Source organism: Diospyros lotus, chromosome 14 (genome assembly GCF_014633365.1).
Source record: "Diospyros lotus cultivar Yz01 chromosome 14, ASM1463336v1, whole genome shotgun sequence".
NCBI lineage: Eukaryota > Viridiplantae > Streptophyta > Magnoliopsida > Ericales > Ebenaceae > Diospyros > Diospyros lotus.
The window spans coordinates 8,495,258-8,515,231 of NC_068351.1; the positions used below are offsets into that span (position 1 = coordinate 8,495,258).

Sequence of the window (19,974 nt, forward strand, 5' to 3'; positions counted from 1 at the left end):
AAAGGGAGAGAGAGCTGCAGGCGCCTGCTACAACAAGGCAGCATGCTGCTTTCTATTTTTGTTTTGTTTTTGATTTTTTTTTATTCACATAATAAAATTTAAATCCTATTACCTTTGGGCCCAGGCCCAAACCAGAATTAACATTGCCCATTTGATAGACCCATGAACTAATTTAATTGTGACATATTACATTATTTCTAAATTTCTTAAAAATTTAGACCCATATACTTATTTTCTGATCACATGAACCATAAAATAAAATTGTACAATCTAAAATTATTTCTATGCCCTCAAAGAAATTTATCATTAAATATTAAAATACTTAGACCTATATTTAAAATACCATTAAATTAATGTTAAGTGTTAAAACATTTAGACCCACTTTAGTGCCTCACAAGTAGTGCAAATAAAATTGAAAGGTGAAATAGGTATTAATGGAAGGAAAATAAATGTTGGACCAGGAAAAGTAAAATATGACAGACATAATATAGATAAGATTTAAGAGATAATGGGCTTGCATTGGAGAAAATCGAGTCGAGTTCGCAAAATGGCAGGACCAGAAATCAGCCCAGCTGCCATTGTTAGCCATCACAAAGCTTTTAGAGCAGTGTTAGATTGGAAGAAAGATTCACTTCAAGTCCTCCGCGAATACTTGATCAGGTGGCAACGCAGCGGTCTGGCTCATGTCGACGTGCACGGCAACACGATTCTCCATTTTCTGGCCATCGACGGCAATGCATCGGCTTTCAAACAACTCTTTGAAGACGGCCTGTTGACCAGCGAAATGCTGAAGAAAGGGAACTTGAGAGGCGACACGACCTTGCACGAAGCCGCGAGGTTTGGGCGATGCAATGTCGTAGAAATCATGTTGGACAAGGATGAAGGCTTGGCTTTGGCACGCAATAGTTTGGGCGAGACGCCGCTTTACGTTGCCGTTGCATCAGGGAAGAAAGATTTGTTCGATTTATTAAAGGGGAAACTAAACGAGGACAACGTAACAAGAAGGAGAAATGACGGCTGCACTCTCCTTCACGCCGCGGTCGTCGGAGAATATTATAGTAAGTTTCTTCTTCTTACCACTCAAGTTGTATCTTAGTGACAGCTATTGTGAGTTTTTGAGATTTCGAATTCAAATCTCAGTTACTTTTAACATTAGATTCCAAACAGTATAATTTTACTTCGGGTTTGTCTTCTCATGTTGAGCAGGACTAGCATTTGAGATAGTGAAATCATTTCCATATCTTGCTCAAGCACAAGACGAGAAAGGATTAACTGCACTGAATCTGCTAGCCAGCAAACCTCTTTCCTTTAAAAGCGGGTCAGCATATTCATTCATAAATCTTGGAAGTAGATCTTTCATCCCGGTCCAACTTATTCGCTGTTTGATCTATCTTTGTGAGTATTAATCTACACTGACGGACATGCGTTGCTTTCTAATTATGTATAGTTTTGTTTTCTTTTTCATTAGTTATATATATGTTTTGTATGCCGATTTGGTTTTTATGTTTTGTACCTTGACCACAGGCATTCCACCAATGGATAATAGAACCAAGTCCAGTACAGATACGGAAGATCCTCAAAATCAATCGGATATCCCACAACCAAAAACGTCTTTGTGGCTAACCAAACTAACATCGGGTATTTGCTTTACTTTTTCAACTTTATTTTGGTTTTGTTGTCACATAACAGTATATATGTAAATTCTCCGCACAAGCCTCATGGTGCTTGTAGGTTGCTTTGCCAATAAAAAAGAAGCTTAGCAGTACAAGCACTAGAGCTTTATAGATTCACTTCTATTTGTAGAAGATTTGCTGAGATAATTTTTCTTTGATTGATAAATACAACTCTACCAAAAATGCTTTTTAAGTATTTGGTTAAAAGAGAGAATTTCTTCTATAGGTCGAAATCGTTCTTAAGGATTGTTTATTACACGGAAAATCTTTAAGACTTTTGAGTGTCCTGTTGTCATTGATAGTTACTTAAATGATTTGAGTATGTTTAGTATATATAAGGCATTCAAACATAGACTTCTTTATGTTTTGTGTATAATGCATTCAAACATAGAATTCTTTGCATTATAAAAGTTATTTTGAGTACACACATCTCGAAGCCATACCTTTAGTATTGCTGGCAGAAGTAAATCATAGAGTGACTGATTTCTACACCAACATTAACCAATTTTATTCAAACCTCCAAAACATCAACCTAGAGCAGAACCATGGTGAATTGTATGTTTGTGCACCTTCAATCGGAGGAACAGGGGATAAAAACTTACTTCAAAATATATAAAAAGATTTGAATGGTCTCAAATATTAGTAAATTACGAAACAATTTTTGATCAAGGAACATGGAAATGTTTAGTTGCCGTTGGATGTATCTTCTTGCCATCAAGAGAGTTAATTGCTCATTCTTCTTTGCTTAATGTTGGTCTCATATTTATTTTCTTAATCTACTCTTATAATTTATTTTTTGGATCAACTCCTTACTCTTATACTTTTAAGTCTATTGTTCTTGCAGGGTACAGAAGAGTGCTTAGAGGTTGGTTGTTCTAGCCTAATTTTTTCCTTTTACTTTAGATTACTCACCAAGAAAACTTTTCGTTTTCTTTTTTTTTCTTTTTTTCTTTTTTTTTTTTTGAAGAATTTACTTTCCACAATGTTATTCCTTGAATCTTTAATTTCTTGTTCGTGTAGTTTCCAAGTTGCTTAGAGGAGTTGATGATATAAAGCAAAACCATGCATTGGCAGTATTGCTAGCCAAAATATTAATTGGAGATGAAGAAGATTGGAGCCGTTACACTTACGGTGAAAGTACAATGGAACCATGTAAAGATCATGGGCAAATGAATGACTCAGTTTCTCTACAACGGCCTAATTTGGATTCTACAATTGTTTCACCCAAAAATAATAGAATGAGAAATCCGCTAATTCAGGCGGTAGAAAACAGCATTGAAGAGTTGGTAGAGGAAATACTAGAAAAATTCCCAGATGCAGCCTATACAGTGGACAAGAATGGAAAAAACATACTGCATATAGCAGTGGAGAAGAAAGATAAAAGACTATATGACTACTTGAAGACAAAAGTTCACAAGGATGTGATGCTAACGGCCATTGACAACCAGGGAAACAGCATTCTGCATCTTGCAACAAAACAAGGAAATTGTCCTAGAATTGTTCTTGGACATCTGAACCAGATGGCGTGGGACGTATGCTGGTTTAAGGTTCCTAGCTAAGAAATTATTTTCTTGAATACATGCAATGTGATTCAATCAACGACTATTACATTACTTAGCCAAATGACGTGCTTACTTTATATTTTGATAATCAACTATGTAGAATTCAAATAAAAAAAACCATTGGGTTGCTAACTATTTTCTTTCTTTGGCAGCGGATCTGGTATGATTCTCCCCCTCATTTCCAATACCACCGCAACTTTGTTGGGAAGACAGCAAGTGAACTGTTTCAAGAAAACCATGTCAGCTTACGAGAAAACGCTGAGAAGGCACTCAAAGATATGAATAGTGGGTTGATGTTGGTTGCTACTCTTATTGGCACTGTCAACTATGCCACATTGTTTACCATCCCTGGAGGTTTTGTTGATGATAAAAATAGCGCAAGTTTTGGTCGTCCAAAGTTTTTTAGCACCAAGAAAGAAGATCAAGTTTTGTCATTCTTGTGGTACACTGGGGTAGCTCTATTTAGCTCTCTAATTGCCTTGACTGCCATGCTTTTGATTCAGTTGTCGAGGTTTACCAACGACGACTTCTTCATGACCTTGCCAGTGAGATACCTCGGTTCTCTGGCTGCCCTATTTGTCTCCACCATCTTCACAATTGCAGCTTGTGCTGAGACCTACCTTATTATCGAAATAAATGTCAACCCATACCAGGCAATGTGGCCAGCCATAGGTTTCTTAATCCTTATTTCAATAGATGTAGTGTACCTGACTTTTCATTACCTGTATTTTGCTTTTCGTTGTTCTGTTTCATTTACTGGCCAAGAAATGTAGCATACATCTAAGCCTTTTCATTTTCTTTTTCATTATTCTAAATTCTAGCTTCGAATTGCATCATTGTTGATGGGCCTTTGAATTCGATCTTGGATAGCATTAATTTCTTGAAAAAGCATTGCACATTTTTTTTTTTTTTAATTTTCAATTGCTTTTACTGAATGGTGTGAGAGATCTCTTAGTTAAGAACAATCTTCGATTGTTGTTTTCTTCTGTAGGACAAACCCAAAACCATCATTTCCAAGTTTTGGGTTATTGAAGTGAGAATCTTTTAATCCATTTGAGAAGTAGACAACTTTTGAACCACACATTCATATTGCTTTTTCATTCAGTATATATCCGGAACATGGTATTAGATGAATGAACTAAGAAACCTAACGGGGTGAGTCTCTTTAACAACACAGACAAAGTTTAAATTTTTTTATAATGAAATATAAATCAAAAGGACTGTCTGAGCAAAAGGGGGAGTGTATAATTTACGCGCCACTGGTGGTGTCTGGATCTGCCAACACACCGCAGTATTATCCATTTCCATATAGTTCTCCTCACTGGCACATTTCACTGACTTATTCTTCACTTGGAAGTTGGAACATTGGCACCGGCTTTATTCTCCTCCTTAACTCCATTCGACCGGTTTCGTCCTCCGTTTAGGAAAGACCACTCATTAAAGACAGTTCTCCTTTTTCTGGCGCACATCGACGTCGACGGCAACATAGTTCTCCATTTTCTGGCCATCGAGGAGATGAATCCGCCTTCAAAGAACTCTCCAAAGGGGGACTGATAACGAGCGAAATGCTGAGGAAAGGAAACTTCAGGGGCAACACGGAGCTGCACGAAGCCGCCAGGTTTTGGGCACTGCAGTGTCGTCAAAATCATGTTGGAGAAGGAAGAAGGCTTGGCTTTGGCACGCAACAATTTGGCGAGACGCCTCTTTACGTTGCCGTTGCAGCCGGTAAGAAAGATGTGTTTGATTTTGTGAAGCAGAAACTAGTAGGCAAAGACAACGATGTCACGAGGAGAAACGACGGCCGCTCTCTTCTCCACGCTGCCGTAGTCGCACAATATTATGGTAAGATAATAAAAATTTAACTGGTTAATCATTTGATTTGATGAAGTTGTGTGATCAAACAATTAAGAATGAAAATGAATTTAAGACCCATCTTAATAATAAGAACAAAGATGAGGTGGGGTTGTGGATGTGGATTGCAAGCCGCTTTCCTTCAAAAGTGGGTCGGCGTATTCGTTCATAAATCTTGGTAGTAGATATCTTTCATTCCCATACAGCTCATTCGCTGTTTGATCTATCTTTGTGAGTTTCCATTCTGCCCTCACCACTCCTCCTGCTAATTGTCTGCTCCTCTTCTCGTATAATTGCTTTTCAATTTCATTCCTCCTCCTATTTTAAAGACTCTAGAGTTTTCTGGAGTTACTTTAAGTTTCTACAATTCTTTTGAGATTTTCAGAAATTAAAGGTTTAAAAGGCAATCACCTTAAACTAATCGGATCAATTCTTTGATACAAATTTGGGTAGTCAAATAGGTCTCAGATAGGGTTGGTTTATCCAATTTGGTTAGAATTAATTTGGATCGAAATTGGTTCTTGAAGAAGAAAAACAAATCAAAGAGAAATTTGGGTTGATCAAAATTGGTGGCCATATTTTTGGGATTTGATGGTTCTAGAAAACATGGGAGAATTAGGGTTTTTCTACGGTAGTCAAATAAGGAGAGTCAAATTCAAAACAAAAGAAAACTAACCTTAGATTTGAAAGAGTTGTTGCTGATGATTTCTCTTGCTCTTCTACTTTGCTGCTTTCCTTCCTCTGAAAGTTATAGTCATCTGAAAATTATCTAGTCCTTTCTGAATTGGGATTGAACTCGTTTGTTTCCCAACTAATAATCCTCATCATAATTCTCAATGATGGGTTTCACATATGGATTCATGTGATTTTTCAAACATTTTTAAAAAAAAGTGCACAGTGAAAATACATTCAATCCTAGATGTTTTAGCAATATGCAATATATATATATTTTTCAAATGCTTTTACTTTGTGAAAAATCTGTCTTTTGTTGTGAACTTTCAAAGTCCAACCACTTCATTTTCAAGTGAAAAAAGCTTAGGCTTTCAAATCTGTCTTTTGTTGTTAACTTCATTTTCAAGGAGATGCATCACATGGGCACAGAAAGAAGAGCAATAAAAAGAAATTGTCGAGAGCTAGCTAGGGTTTCCTTCAAAAAACATGCATATTTTCTTCTTCTTTAATATTCTTATTTATATGCAAAGCAATAATTAATTAGTGGGAATATCTAATAATCCACTAATCGAAGCATGCAATACAAGAGATTGGCACTTGGCATATGGGGTTAGTGGTTTTTCCATTAACTCCAAACCATTCCCAATGTTCTTCTGAATAGGAGCTGTTGACTAGTTTCTTTAATTACTAGTTGATAGTTTTTCCAATTTAGCAATAGTCTACAGTTTGTTTTAGTTTTAGAAAAATAAATCGACTATTTTGTGTTTTATGCTGCAAGTCTTGCTTAATTACATATATATAATTAAGAAATTTTTATTTTATAACAGTTTTACAATTTTTGTGATTTTATAATTTTTATTTTTATGTAATTTTGTAAAACTAAAGGGTTGATACTTGTCCTACCTCATTCTATCCCGTAAGTGTACGGATCGTGACAAGTAATACAGTGGTGAATAAAGTGTCGTACCTACGAGAACTAACTTTTGACATTTATTCTAACTGATTTAATCTTAACCTAACACACACATTAACAATGACTTCAACTGCAATGAAAACTAATTTACGAATAAAATATGCAATTAGAATAATTTCTTTTGATTTAAAACTCACAAGTTTAAGGCACTAGGGTTTGTGAATCCACCGTCAGCCTTCTATGATTCAATTATTCATTACTCGGGTCTTGTTATTCCTTATATTAATTAGGTTGAAAATCGATGATCCAATTACAACCAAAAGCCTCTCTCGATAGTCATTTAGTTCTATGTATATATATGAGATTGACTATCTCCAGTCAACCTTCGAACATATAAACACGCATTCAATCACAGAGATCATCACAAAAGGATTTCATAAGGCATAACAGTATCTCTACCTATTATAGGACCCTACGTTGTTTGTGTCCGGCTAATTCTATTCCGTAAGTGGACGGATCGTGACAAGTAATATAGTAATGAATAAAGTGTCGTACCCACGAGAACTAACTTTTGACGGTTACTCTAATTGATTTAACCTTAACCTAACACACACATTAACAATGACTTCAACTGTAATGAAAACTAATTTACTAATAAAAGATGCAAACAAAACAATTCCTTTGATTCAAAAACTCTCAAAGTTAAGACACTAGGGTTTGTGAATCCACCGTCGGCCTTCTATGGTTCAATTATTCATTACTCAGGTCTTGCTATTCCTTATCTTAGGTTAAAAATCGATGATCCAATTACAATCAAAAGCCTCTCTCGATGGTCATTCAGTTCTATGTATATATATGAGATTAACTATCTCTAGTTAACCTTCGAACATATAAACATGCATTCAATCACAGAGATCATCACAAAATGATTTCATAGGACATAACAGCATCTCTACTTATTATAGGACCCTACGTTATTTGCTACCATGTCTAATCCATATTGAATATCTCGAAAGTAATACAAATCACAAATATGTTCCAATGGTGATCAAGCATCAAAACAACATCATGAACATAACAAACAATCAACCTGAATGGATAATAAAATAGCAAACCGAATAACTTTAAATCAAACCATTAGAAGTCGAGGTTTCATCATTCACCCTAGTTATAAACACTTAGCTATGCATGCTCTCAATCAAAAGAAAAAGAAAAGATTGAGATTGAGAAAGAAAAGAAAAATACAACCCAAGAGTCTTCAATCTTTCGTCCCCTTCTCTTCCTTCCAAAAACTCCCCTAAACCCTCAAGAATAAGTCTTTATATAGTGGTTTTTGGGTTATTAGAGTCGTGCATAGTCAAAACTCTCATTTTTCATTGATTTGGACGGAGATGGCCGAAATCGAGCTTTGATTTGAAGTTCAAAACGCTACCGCGGTCCTACCGCGGTATGCTTGTTGCTGCAGACCTGTGAGCTCCAGATAGCAATTCTTAAAGCAGTCCTACAGCGGCATGCATTCCGTTGTAGGACTGTGAGCTCCAAAAACTAAACCTTAAAGCGGTTCTACAGTAGTATGCATACCGCTATAAGCCGGCTAGCCTTCTTCTTTGGCCTCTTGCTTTATCATCTTCCACTTTTTGGCTCTTGATAATCTTTTGCTTTCTTTTGCTTTGATACCCAACCTTGCCTCCAAGCTTTATTTCACTCCCATCATGCACCAAAATCACTTTTTTTGCTCCAAGTGTATTCAACACATGCTTCACATCTACATAACCATATATAGAACCAAATCAAGTAGAAATCATGCTCATTGAATGTATAAATGCTAAGTTTATAGACCAAAATAAGTGTATAAAAGGCACTTATCAAATACCCCCAAACTTAGACTCTTGATCATCCCGAGCAAAATTATTGACTCAAATATATCACCCCTCAAGTAGAGAATAGTTAATATTTCAAAATCACTTACAAGTTGGATAGCCTTCAAGGTAGCCTCAAATTTTGGTATAATTCATAATTCACACAGAGTTTTCTAGTAATGCTACACAACTGTTTTTAGACTTATTCCATGTTTTGACGTGTGAGCGTGAGAATCTTGTCAAGTACAATATCATGCATAAGGTTGTTGGTATCCCGACCCCTTGATGGTCCTGTATACTTTCTTGCTTGTAAAATGCACTCCACCCCCAAACTTGGTATTTTCATTCAGCCCTTAGGTGCTCTTAATCATTCTTTTCTTTCTTATTCAAGTTTGGTTGGACTCAGCCAAAAATGACGTTGTCTTGGTTTGTGAGGACTCTCTTTTATTTTGAATGCTTTGGCATGCTAACATCCACTAGACAGTCAAACCCACCAGTTTTCTCAATCCCTAAGAGTTACAAACATCGGCACCATTATTGAGATTTTATTTTTTTTTGTTTTGAACGAGTGCATTTTATGCTCCATCTCGTTTTTTTTTTTTATATCTTATGTGCAAGCCTTCACTCCATTAAGCTTTCTGAATGACCCTTGTAACGAGCTTTCAGCCGATGACTCCCAAGCCAGATGACCACGGGGCACCAAGTTTTAAGATACCTCTACGGGCATAATCACTCAAGTCATTCAGGCTATGAAGAAAGGTATAAGATATATGCAGACTCAAATTTACATTGGTGCACGACATAGTGACATAGGGATTAGATCACTAGCCTATGGTCATTGCCTAGCTTCCCTTAGCATGCCTAACACATTCCACACAAAGCACGGAGTCAACACATTCCTCAACATTTTCCATCATGGCTCAATCTTCCCCAAACTTTTCTTTTCATAATGTTTGATGATTGAGTTGCTCACAAAGTTGGTTTAAGGGCAAAAGTCTATATGGAAACCTATGCATTTAACCTCCTGACACTTGTGCTCAAACATTCGTCTAACATGGATAATGAATCACAAAACAAAATGAGTAGCATCACTATCTTTACTCGTTTAATCAAAATGGTACCAAATAAGATTCATCATTGATGGCACGTCTACCCAACAACACAAGATATATATATTTTTTTTAATAAAACCATACAACCAGACCATACAACATATGTAAGCTGCCCATAGTGAACCTCCCCCCAAACTTAAACGTTTCATTGTCCCAGTGGAACGAAGATAAAGAAAAGGAAGGAGTGTACCTGGTCCATAGTGTCAAGGTTGTGATGGTAGATAGATCAACTCATGCTCGTCGTTTTGAGGTATTGGAACTTTCGGCAATGGCTTTGCCTTTGTAAGCAACTGGTGTAGGATGGCTCTTCGACTTCATTATCACTTCCGGAAATGTACCTAGAATGCACAAGTTTGAACATGAGAAGGCAACAACGAATAAGAATGACATGAAGTAGACATAGTCACATGGATGCCCAAACTCTCCCCAAACTTAGACCTCACAATCCCAAACGTAAGGTGCAATGTGCAAGTGAACATTGGTTGGGGGATTTTATCAAGCATGTCATATGCATGTTGTTATGATGACCTCAACATTGTTTTTGTGAAAAATCCTAAAGAATGACACTCTAACCTAACTCAAAGTAAGGAACAAAAGAGAAAAAACAAATGCAACATGCCAATAAATGAAAGAGATAGGAAATTGGGTTGCCTCCCAATAAGCGCTTGTTTAAAGTCATTAGCTTGACTAGGCCTCCATCTTCAAGGAGGCTTGAATCCTTTTTCCATCAACATCTTGTGGGTGCCATTTAATGAACTTATTCCTTGAATGTTAGCCAGTTTCAATCCAATCCCTTTCTTTTGCTCCCTCAACACCTTTACCAACTTTTCCTTTTTATGACTTGGTGGCTTGGCTTTTGAAGAAGAAGAAACATCCAAAGAACACAGTTTGTCTCTTTTGGATGGACAATCTTTTTGCTTCTTTCCCAAAGAACCCATGACCATGACCTTGTTCTTGGCATCCAAACTTTGTTCCTGCTCATCAAAAGAGTTAGCAATGCAATTTTCTTTAGGGTGATCAGATCTTTCTACCAAATCCACAATGACATCTCTCATTAAGACTTCTTTTTTATTGCCATTAGAATGTTTCATAGCCTTAAATACATTAAACGTAACCGTCTCATCATAAATTCTAAGGCTAAGTGTCCCTTGCTGGACATCAATCAAAGCTCTTCTTGTGGTAAGAAAAAGTCTCCCTAAAATTAAGGGCATATCATAATCTTCTTCCATGTCTAGAACAAAGAAGTCAACAGGAAAAATAAATTTATCCACTTTTACCAAAACGTCTTCCACTACTCCTCTCGGATATTTGATACTTCTATCAGCCAATTGAAGAGAAATAGTGGTGGGTGTTGGTTCTTTTAATCAAAGCTTCCTAAAAATAGAAAATGGCATCAAGTTTATGCTTGCACCAAGGTCACATAAAACTTTATCAAAATTAATTTCACCAATAGTGCAAGGAATAGAAAAACTCCCTGGATCCTTGAGTTTTGGTGGAAGCTTCTTTTGCAAGATGGCTGGACACTCCTCCGTTAGGTTAACTGTTTCATGCTCCTCTAGTTTCCTCTTATTTGATAAGATTTCCTTCATAAATTTCACATAGCTGGGCATTTGGGCTAAGGCATCCGCAAACGGTATATTAATATGAAGTTTCTTGAATACCTCCAAAAACTTCTCAAATTGCTTATCCATCTTGTGCTTGTGTAACCTTTGAGGGAATGGAATTGGAGGAACATATGGCTTGACTGGTGGTGGAATTATCTTGTCTTGTTCAACTACTACTTCGAGCTCTTCAAGTTGATCCATTGTCTCCTGAACAATACCATTTTGTTTTGCCACACCTGGTCTTTTAACATGAATTTCTGGTAGCTACACCCCACTCCTTGTTGTGATTGCATTTACTTGCTCCTTCGGGTTCACCTCGGTGTTGCTAGGCAACGTGCCCGATTGTCTCTCTATTAGGATTTTTGCTAGCTGCCCAATCTGATTTTCAATATTCTTAATAGCTGTGTCGGTTTGGTCGCTTCGTTCTTGAAGCTTTGAAACTGCTTCTTCCTATCTTCCTCTTTCTTCTTGTGGTCTTCCCATTTTTGGTAGATTTTGACTATTCTGATTGTTTCCATAGGAGAAGTTAGGATGGTTTCTCTACCCGGAATTGTACGTTTGAGAAAATGGATTATTTTGTTGCCACTGAAAATTTTGTTGACGTTGAAAGTTCTGTGCATATGCGGCCTGCTTTGTGAAAGAAGGATCCATGATGACTAGTGGACATTCGGACGACAGATGATTTACCCCACAAGTTACACAAATAGGATGAGATCCTTGTACCATATTAGTGGATGAGGCGTATTTGAATGCTTCCATCTGTTTTGACAAAGCATCAATCTTAGATAGCATTAAAGTACTAACATCCACTTCATGCACTCCTGCTGCTCTTTTATGTGAATTCCTATTCGGCCACATTACAAACTGCTCACTCATTGTTTCAAAAAGATCATGAAGTTGCCCAGCTGATTTATTTCGAATGGAACCACCTGTTGTAGAGTCCACTGTTGAACGATTGTAAGGAGTTAAACCAGCATAAAAATAATGATTTTGGGCTGGTAATGGAAAATCATGACTTGGACATTTCCTCAACAACTCTTTGAACCGTTCCCATGCCTCATGAAAATTTTCTAATTTGGCTTGTTGGAAGGTTGAAATTTCATGCTTGAGCTTGCTGATCTTAGCCGGTGGGAAGTATTTGAGTGTGTACTTCTATACCAAATCTGCCCATGTAGTAATATTGCCCGGTGGTAATGAGTCTAACCACTCTCGAGCCCTATCCTTCAGAGTGTGAGGGAAAAGGCGCATCTTGAGTGCCTCTTCATTAATTCCTTGATACTTGAAATTCCCACAATACTCCAGAAATCGAGACAAGTGATAGTGTGGATTTTCCTCGCTCATTCCATAGAAGGGTATGTTGTTGGCAAAGAGATTTATCACGTCCGGCCTCAACTGAAAGTTTTCATGCCCGTAAGGAGGATAAATTATACTTGACCGGTTCTCAATCACTAGGGGCATCATGAAGTCCCCCATCAGAATGTCTCTTTCATTAACTTCAATGGGATGCGCCATTTGAACGAGTTGATTGGCGTTGTCACCCATATTATTCAATTGCTCTTCCCTCTTTGCTCTATGTTCACGACGCCTTTGATGGAACATTCTTTCTATCTCTGGATCGAACTCACAAATATCCGGATGTTTTGAACGGCTCATGCACTATCTCAATCCCTACACATACATAAATTGAAATAGTTTAGCCCAGAAAATAATGAAAACAAAATTTAACAATTAAAGCTAATGAATAGAGTGTCGTACCCATGAGGACTAACTTTTGACAGTTACTCTAATTGATTTAACCTTAACCTAACACACACATTAACAATGACTTCAACTGTAATGAAAACTAATTTACTAATAAAAGATGCAAACAAAACAATTCCTTTGATTCAAAAACTCTCAAAGTTAAGACACTAGGGTTTGTGAATCCACCGTCAGCCTTCTATAGTTCAATTATTCATTACTCGGGTCTTGCTATTCCTTATCTTATGTTGAAAATCGATGATCCAATTACAACCAAAAGCCTCTCTCGATGGTCATTCAGTTCTATGTATATATATGAGATTAACTATCTCTAGTCAACCTTCAAACATAAAAACATGCATTCAATCACGGAAATCATCACAAAATGATTTCATAGGGCATAACAGCATCTCTACTTATTATAGGACCCTACGTTGTTTGCTACCATGTCTAATCCATATTGAATCTCTTGAAAGTAATACAAATCACAAATATGTTCCAATGGTGATCAAGCATCAAAACAACATCATGAACATAACAAACAATCAACCCGAATGGATAAGAAAATAGCAAACTGAATAACTTTAAATCAAACCATTAGAAGTTGAGGTTTCATCATTCACCCTAGTTATAAACACTTAGCTATGCATGCTCTCAATCAAAAGAAAATGAAAAGAGTTTGAATCCATAGTAGAGATTGAGAAAGAAAAGAAAAATACAACCCAAGAGTCTTCAATCTTTCGTCCCCTTCTCTTCCTTCCAAAAACTCCCCTAAACCCTCAAGAATAAGTCTTTATATAGTGGTTTTTGGGTTATTAGAGTCGTGCATAGTCAAAACTCTCATTTTTCATTGATTTGGACGGAGATGGGCCGAAATCGAGCTTTGATTTGAAGTTCAGAACGCTACCGAGGTCCTACCGCGATATGCTTGTTGTTGCAGACCTGTGAGCTCCAAATAGCAATTCTTAAAGCGATCCTACAGCAGTATGCATTCTGCTGTAGGACCGTGAGCTCCAGAAACTAAACCTTAAAGCTGTCCTACAGTAGTATGCATACCGCTATAAGCCGGCTAGCCTTCTTCTTTGGCCTCTTGCTTTATCATCTTCTACTTTTTGGCTCTTGATAATCTTTTGCTTTCTTTTGCATTGATACTCAACCTTGCCTCCAAGCTTTATTTCACCCCCATCATGCACTAAAATCACTCTTTTTGCTCCAAGTGTATTTAACACATGCTCCACATCTACATAACCTATATAGAACCAAATCAAGTAGAAATCATGCTCATTCAATGTAAAAATGCTAAGTTTATAGATCAAAATAAGTGTATAAAAGACACTTATCAGTTTGCTACCATGTCTAATCCATATTGAATTTCTCGAAAGCAATACAAATCACAAATATGTTCCAATGGTGATCAAGTATCAAAACAATATTATGAACATAACAAACAATCAACCCGAATGAATAAGAAAATAACAAACCGAGTAACTTTAAATCAAACCATTAGATGTCGAGGTTTCATCATTTACCCTAGGTATAAATACTTAGCAATGCATTCTTACAATCAAAAGAGAAAGAAAAGAGTTGGAATCTATAGCAAAGAATTCAGAAAGAAAATAAAAATACAACTCAATAGTAAAGCCTTCAATCTTCCGTCCGCTTCTCTTCTATCCCCCCAAACTCTCAAATCCCTCAAGAATAAGTCTTTATATAGTGCTTTTTAGGTTATCAAAGTCCTACACCTTAAAGGAGTCTATCCCTTTTTGATTTGGATTGAAACGGGCTTAAAACGACATTTTCACGAAGCTTTGAACCCTACCGTGGTCCTACAGCGGTATGCTTGTTGCTGCAGACCCATGAGCTCTAGATAGCAATTTCTAAAGCGGTCTTACAATGATATTGTAAAGATCCAAAAAAAAAAAAAAAACTAAATTAATTAATTTAATTAAATTATATATATAATAATTAATTAAAAAAAACGAAAATATAAAAAGAAAAGGGGGAGGCGCTCGGCAGCCCCCCCCCCAAACAGAAACAATATTCTCTCTCTCTCTCTCTCTCTCTCTCTCTTTATTCTCTCATTTCCCCTCTCGAATTTTCGGCGATTTTGAGCAATCCGGCCGTTCGATCTTCGATCCGACTTCGTTTTCACCGTTAAAGTGCCCCTGATCTACAAGGAGGTAAGTGCTTTGGCTTCATCTTTTCTATTTTTCTTGTTGTTTTCGTGGAATGTGGGTTGAGGCACGATGGGGCTTGTTGGCTGAATGTTTAAGGTTAGATCTACGAAGATCCGACCGTTGGATTTCTTTGATTCTTGGATATGTTGGTCGGTTTGCTTGAGGGGGTTGGGTGGCGGTCTTGGATCGCCGTCCACGGTGGCCGGCGATGTTGGCAGTTTGTTTATCCATTTTGGTCGAGAGTTTGACTCTAGATTTACGAAGATCTAGCCGTCCGATCTTTCTCATTTTTGGGTATGTTGCTCTCCTTAGTGTTGCGCACCTCGGGGTAGTTTCTGATCATCGAAAAAATGGCCGGCGGCCGGCGACGGCCAGATTCGACCTTATTTTTGGCTGAAAAATAATTCTTAGATCTATCAAGATCTGACCGTCCGATGGGTTTCATTTTAATATATGTTGTTATTTGTGGCGAGGGCTTCGTATCGGTATATTGATCGGCCGTTTTGGCCGGCCGGCGGTGGTCGCCAGCGGCGGCAGTTTGATGGGAAGGAAAAAAGAAAAGAAAAGAAAAAGAAAAGAAAAAAAAAAGAAAGAAAAGAAAAGAAAAGAAAAAGAAAGAAAAAGAAAAGAAAAAAAAAGAAAGAAAAGAAAAAGAAAAGAAAAGAAAATAAAATAAAAATAAAAATAAATAAAATATAAGGAAAAAGGAAATGAGGGCTTTTGGGGTTGGGCATGTCGGGTTAGGTTTTGGCCTAGGATGGCGGGGCCCGATTGGGTTTTAGGATGGCCCAATGTGTTGGGCATGACTGACCCAGTTTTGGCAGCCCTTGGGCTAGCCCACTCGGCTTGTTCTCCCTTGTCGCTTGTTCGTGGACCTAGGATGACTTGGTTAGGTTGGTCTTACTTAGGATATCGAGGTTGGTCTAATTTGGGTTCTCTTTAGGTCTCTTAGAATTGGCGATATGATTGGCGAGTCATTTTGTTGATCGGAGACCTAAGGACGAAGCCCTATTAGATGACTCGAGACCGAGTAAGACTGACCCCGAGTGCGTTCTAGGCTAGTCTATGATGATTACGTGGGTTTATTTCGAATCCTGATTTCTGATGGATTCCTTTTATCTGAGGCTAGAATATTGTAATTTATTCCATTTAAATAATTTATTAAATTATTAATTAATTATTAAGTTTTTAAGAAAATTTATCAATTTAGTTATAAATATATATATGTATGTATTTTTGATAAAGGAGGAATTTAGATAAAAAAATATATTATCTATATTAAAAGAAAACTAGTTTATGGGTAAATATATATATATTATGATACTGCAGCCTATAAGTGGGTGTGTAGTTCCACTATACACTTACGCGTAGCAAGCAAAGCGAGACATGATGACGTAGTCGATGACTTAGCTCGACGAATTCCATGACGCCAGATTTGAATATTACGCGGGCCAAGGTACCAAATAATCGATTCAGGGTGTTAGGCAATGGTTAGGATTTTCGGTAATTTCTTTACGTCGTTATTCTTCTTACCTAAATGTGACACCGCATTCTATTTATTGTAGGCTCAGATTCTCAGGATTTTGTTCGATCTTCTCCCCAGACTCGGACTTGAGTCATCGTTTTCCAGGTGAGTAGACAGGATATGTTATGTTTACCATATTTTTATGCACGTATATAAATTGTTCTATGCATAACTTGTGAATGATTTCTATATGCGAATCATAGAAAATATTCTCTTTTAAATGTTCCTAAATTGCATGAAATATTTTCATCCTACTAGGAGAGACATAAACAGAAAGATACCCTAACTGATTTCTTGTTTTGAAAATGTGAAATGTTGAATGATATGGTGTATTTTAGGCACCACATGAAATGATAAATGATTATGACTTGTGCATAATTTAGGGTATCATTTGCATTACTATTAGAGGACTATCTAGTAGATTCCCTGGTGACTCACAGCAGGAAAAGATCATGGTACTGTGAGGCTTGGCATGCCAAGGCCATGAGAGACACGGATAGTATGTTTCAGCACTGCTATCACGTGGGCCTTTATGATGATATTGTGTGATGATGATGTATGTGCCGATATATATACTTGTGTGCATGTGTATATAGGCGTTATGCCAGTTTCTACTAGTGTGTCCTCAGAATCAGTGCATGCATCTCATACAAAAGTATAGGGGACTTAGGTGGTTAGGGAACAACTTATGGGGGTTGTCTTTAGGCACTTATTTTTCCTACACTATGTTTTCCTTTGAAATCTCAAATTATTTAAACTTATGGTTCAAATTTCCACTGTTTATACTGTTATTACGTTATTATACTCATGATGATCATCCTAACATTTTATTGTATACTCTCCTAGTGGGCATGACATACCTTATACTCGCGAGTCCACAAGACTCACCTCGTTTTATTAAAAATATTTTCAGGGAATTCTCCTTTTGATTATTGGTCCAGCAAATCTTCTGGTATGATATCATACCCTCTTTTGATTCCGGATGTATTATAGGATGCTTTGTGGAGACATACACGTGTTGTAAAGTCTGATGTTTTGTCTTTTATTTTTGTTGGCACATAATTGTGCTAAGGGCCCGAGGTACGGGAACATATATGTATTTATGACAGCAATGTGATAGATATTTTGTACAGCTGCTGTATATGGAATATTGAGATATTACGTTGGAAGGTGAATTGGTATTTTATTCATGTTCTATATCTTGTCAGTAATATTGTTTTATTCAAATCGAGCTAGAGAAGAGGCTTACTAGTCTATTTTGGGGCCGCTGGGCCTAGGGATTAGTGCCAGTCATGACATATCAGATTTCGGGTCGTGACAGATTGGTATCAGAGCCTAGGTTACTCTTGAGTTAGGCTTGTGTCTTTTGATTCTATTCGATTCTCTAGCCTTGTCTAAGGTCTTGTCTCCTTGAGTCCCACAGAGCCATTCTTAGTTGGGTTTTAAATCGTGGTGTGAGCCATGGCACATTATTGATCTAGCTTTTGCTAAGGGTGTTAGAGTCTAGTATCATTTGATCTTTTGCTTTCAGATTCTATTGCTACTTTTATTGACCTATCAGTACGATGACAGGGATGATACCTACTCGTTCTCGGACAGCATCCAGACAGACAGATTCTTTAGGGGGTGATCAGGCTCCTCAGCCCTCACCCACCAACGGTAACACGGTCAGAGGCCGTGGTGAACAACATGGCCGAGGCCGAGGTAGAGGCCGGGGCCGTGGTTCAGGTCGTAGTGGAGTTGACTTTGATGGTAGTACTCCGGTGCGAGATAGAGACTAGCTGATTATTGACTCCTTGGCAAACATCACGGTGCTGTTGACAAATATAGTTAATTCTCAGAGACAGCCAGAGGTGCCAGGAGGTGTGAGCCCTGATACTAGGGTTGGTGGTGGCACTGGAGATGGCACCGAGGACGGCACCAGAGGTGGCACTAGTGGCGGCACTGGCGACGGTGCTGTGGCTGGTGGCGCCGTTAGCGGTGGCGCTGCAGGTGTTGCCGTCAGCACTGGTGATGCGGGCGAGATTAGGGGACAACCTCTAGTGGACCCTGAGGCTGTTGGGATAGACTATGAGTTTGAGCGATTCATGGGTCTGAAGCCGCCCCAGTTCAGAGGTGCGAGAGATAAGGCTGAAGAGTTTTTGGATCAGTTGGACAAACTGAAGAGAGGTTCTCGCATACATGGCTAACGGATGGTGGAGCTCACCTCTTTTTGTCTTCATGGTGAGGCGAGCGTGTGGTATGATGTACTGAGGAGACGGCGGGGTGATGCCCCGTTAGGATGGGCTGAGTTCAAGAGACTGTTTTTGGCAAAATATGTCTCTAGCACTATGAGATTCCAGAGGGCCCAGCAGTTTGAGGCCCTAAGACAGACCCCAGATATGAGCGTTGAGCGTTATGATGCATTATTCACTGAGCTCTCACAGTTTGCACCCGCTTTGGTTCCTACGGAGCAGGATAGGATTACACGCTTCATATCTTGATTGATCGAGCCGTGGTTTAGGAGTTTGCACGCCACACGTTTTGGCACGTATGAGGAGGCAGTTGATAGTGCCTTAGCCCTTGAGGCACGTGCAGTAGAGGAGAGGGCAGCTAGAGACTTGAAGAGGGCTAGAGGCGACAATGGCACTTCCTTCTCTTCTAGGAAGAAGGGGAAGGGCACAACGAGTTTGCAGCCGTTGGCAGTGGCGCCACCATTTCCTTCATTGCCTGCGCCCCCTTCCCAGAGATAGCAGTAGCAGTGGCAATGGCAGCAGAGACAGGAAGAGAGGCCCCTATGTCTGACATGTAAGAAGAGACACTCAAGGGTGTGCAGGTATGCGAAGTCCCCGATTACATGCTTTAGGTGTGGACAACCAGGTCACATACAGAGGGATTGTTCACAGCTAGGGCGAGGCCTTCCAGGACGACAGGCTCCAGCACAGCAGCCGACATCTAGAGCTCAGAGCAGGGCTCCCCAGTCTCAAGGGGGACATGGCCCACAGAGTCAGCCGAGGGTCTATCATATGACGACTCAGGATGCCCAGGCATCCAATCAGGTGGCGACAGGTACGGTTCATATTTATGGTCACAGTGCACACGTGCTATTTGATCCCGGGGCGACGCATTCGTTTATATCGCGGCAGTTTGCTCCCTGTCTGGGAGTAAGTGCCACTCTTCTGGGCGAGCCCATGTTAGTGGGGACTCCTGTGGGTGATGCCCTACAGGTAGAGCGAGAGTATCGGGCTTGTGTTGTTTCTCTCGTGGGTAGGGATACGCTAGCAGATCTTATTTTACTCGGTCCTAT

General features: G+C 38.6%; 1 protein-coding gene, 1 long non-coding RNA gene and 1 other non-coding gene across 3 annotated transcripts; all 3 read left to right on the plus strand.

Moving 5' to 3' along the window:
• Positions 1–519: 519 nt before the first annotated feature.
• Positions 520–4,123, plus strand: LOC127790704 (uncharacterized). The gene is made up of 6 exons (XM_052320321.1): positions 520–1,058; positions 1,207–1,395; positions 1,525–1,638; positions 2,518–2,538; positions 2,694–3,220; positions 3,388–4,123. Exons 1-6 carry the CDS (start codon positions 548–550, stop codon positions 4,006–4,008), a joined length of 1,983 nt encoding a protein of 660 aa, XP_052176281.1. The 5' UTR covers positions 520–547; the 3' UTR covers positions 4,009–4,123.
• An 8,129-nt stretch (positions 4,124–12,252) lies between these two features.
• Positions 12,253–12,359, plus strand: LOC127791260 (small nucleolar RNA R71). Its single transcript, XR_008020900.1, has one exon. It is a non-coding gene; the product is annotated as a small nucleolar RNA R71 (small nucleolar RNA).
• Positions 12,360–16,628: 4,269 nt separating this feature from the next.
• LOC127790708 (uncharacterized) lies at positions 16,629–18,512 on the plus strand. The gene is made up of 3 exons (XR_008020808.1): positions 16,629–16,793; positions 17,602–17,640; positions 18,261–18,512. It is a non-coding gene; the product is annotated as an uncharacterized LOC127790708 (long non-coding RNA).
• The last annotated feature ends 1,462 nt before the right edge of the window (positions 18,513–19,974 follow it).

Excerpts from the sequence above, each read along its gene's own strand:
- LOC127790704 (XM_052320321.1), top strand. The coding sequence starts at position 548 with ATGGCAGGACCAGAAATCAGCCCAGCTGCCATTGTTAGCCATCACAAA. Across the intron at positions 1,059-1,206 it reads GGTCGTCGGAGAATATTATA|GACTAGCATTTGAGATAGTG; the intron begins GTAAGTTTCTTC and ends CATGTTGAGCAG. Across the intron at positions 1,639-2,517 it reads GCTAACCAAACTAACATCGG|GGTACAGAAGAGTGCTTAGA; the intron begins GTATTTGCTTTA and ends TTGTTCTTGCAG.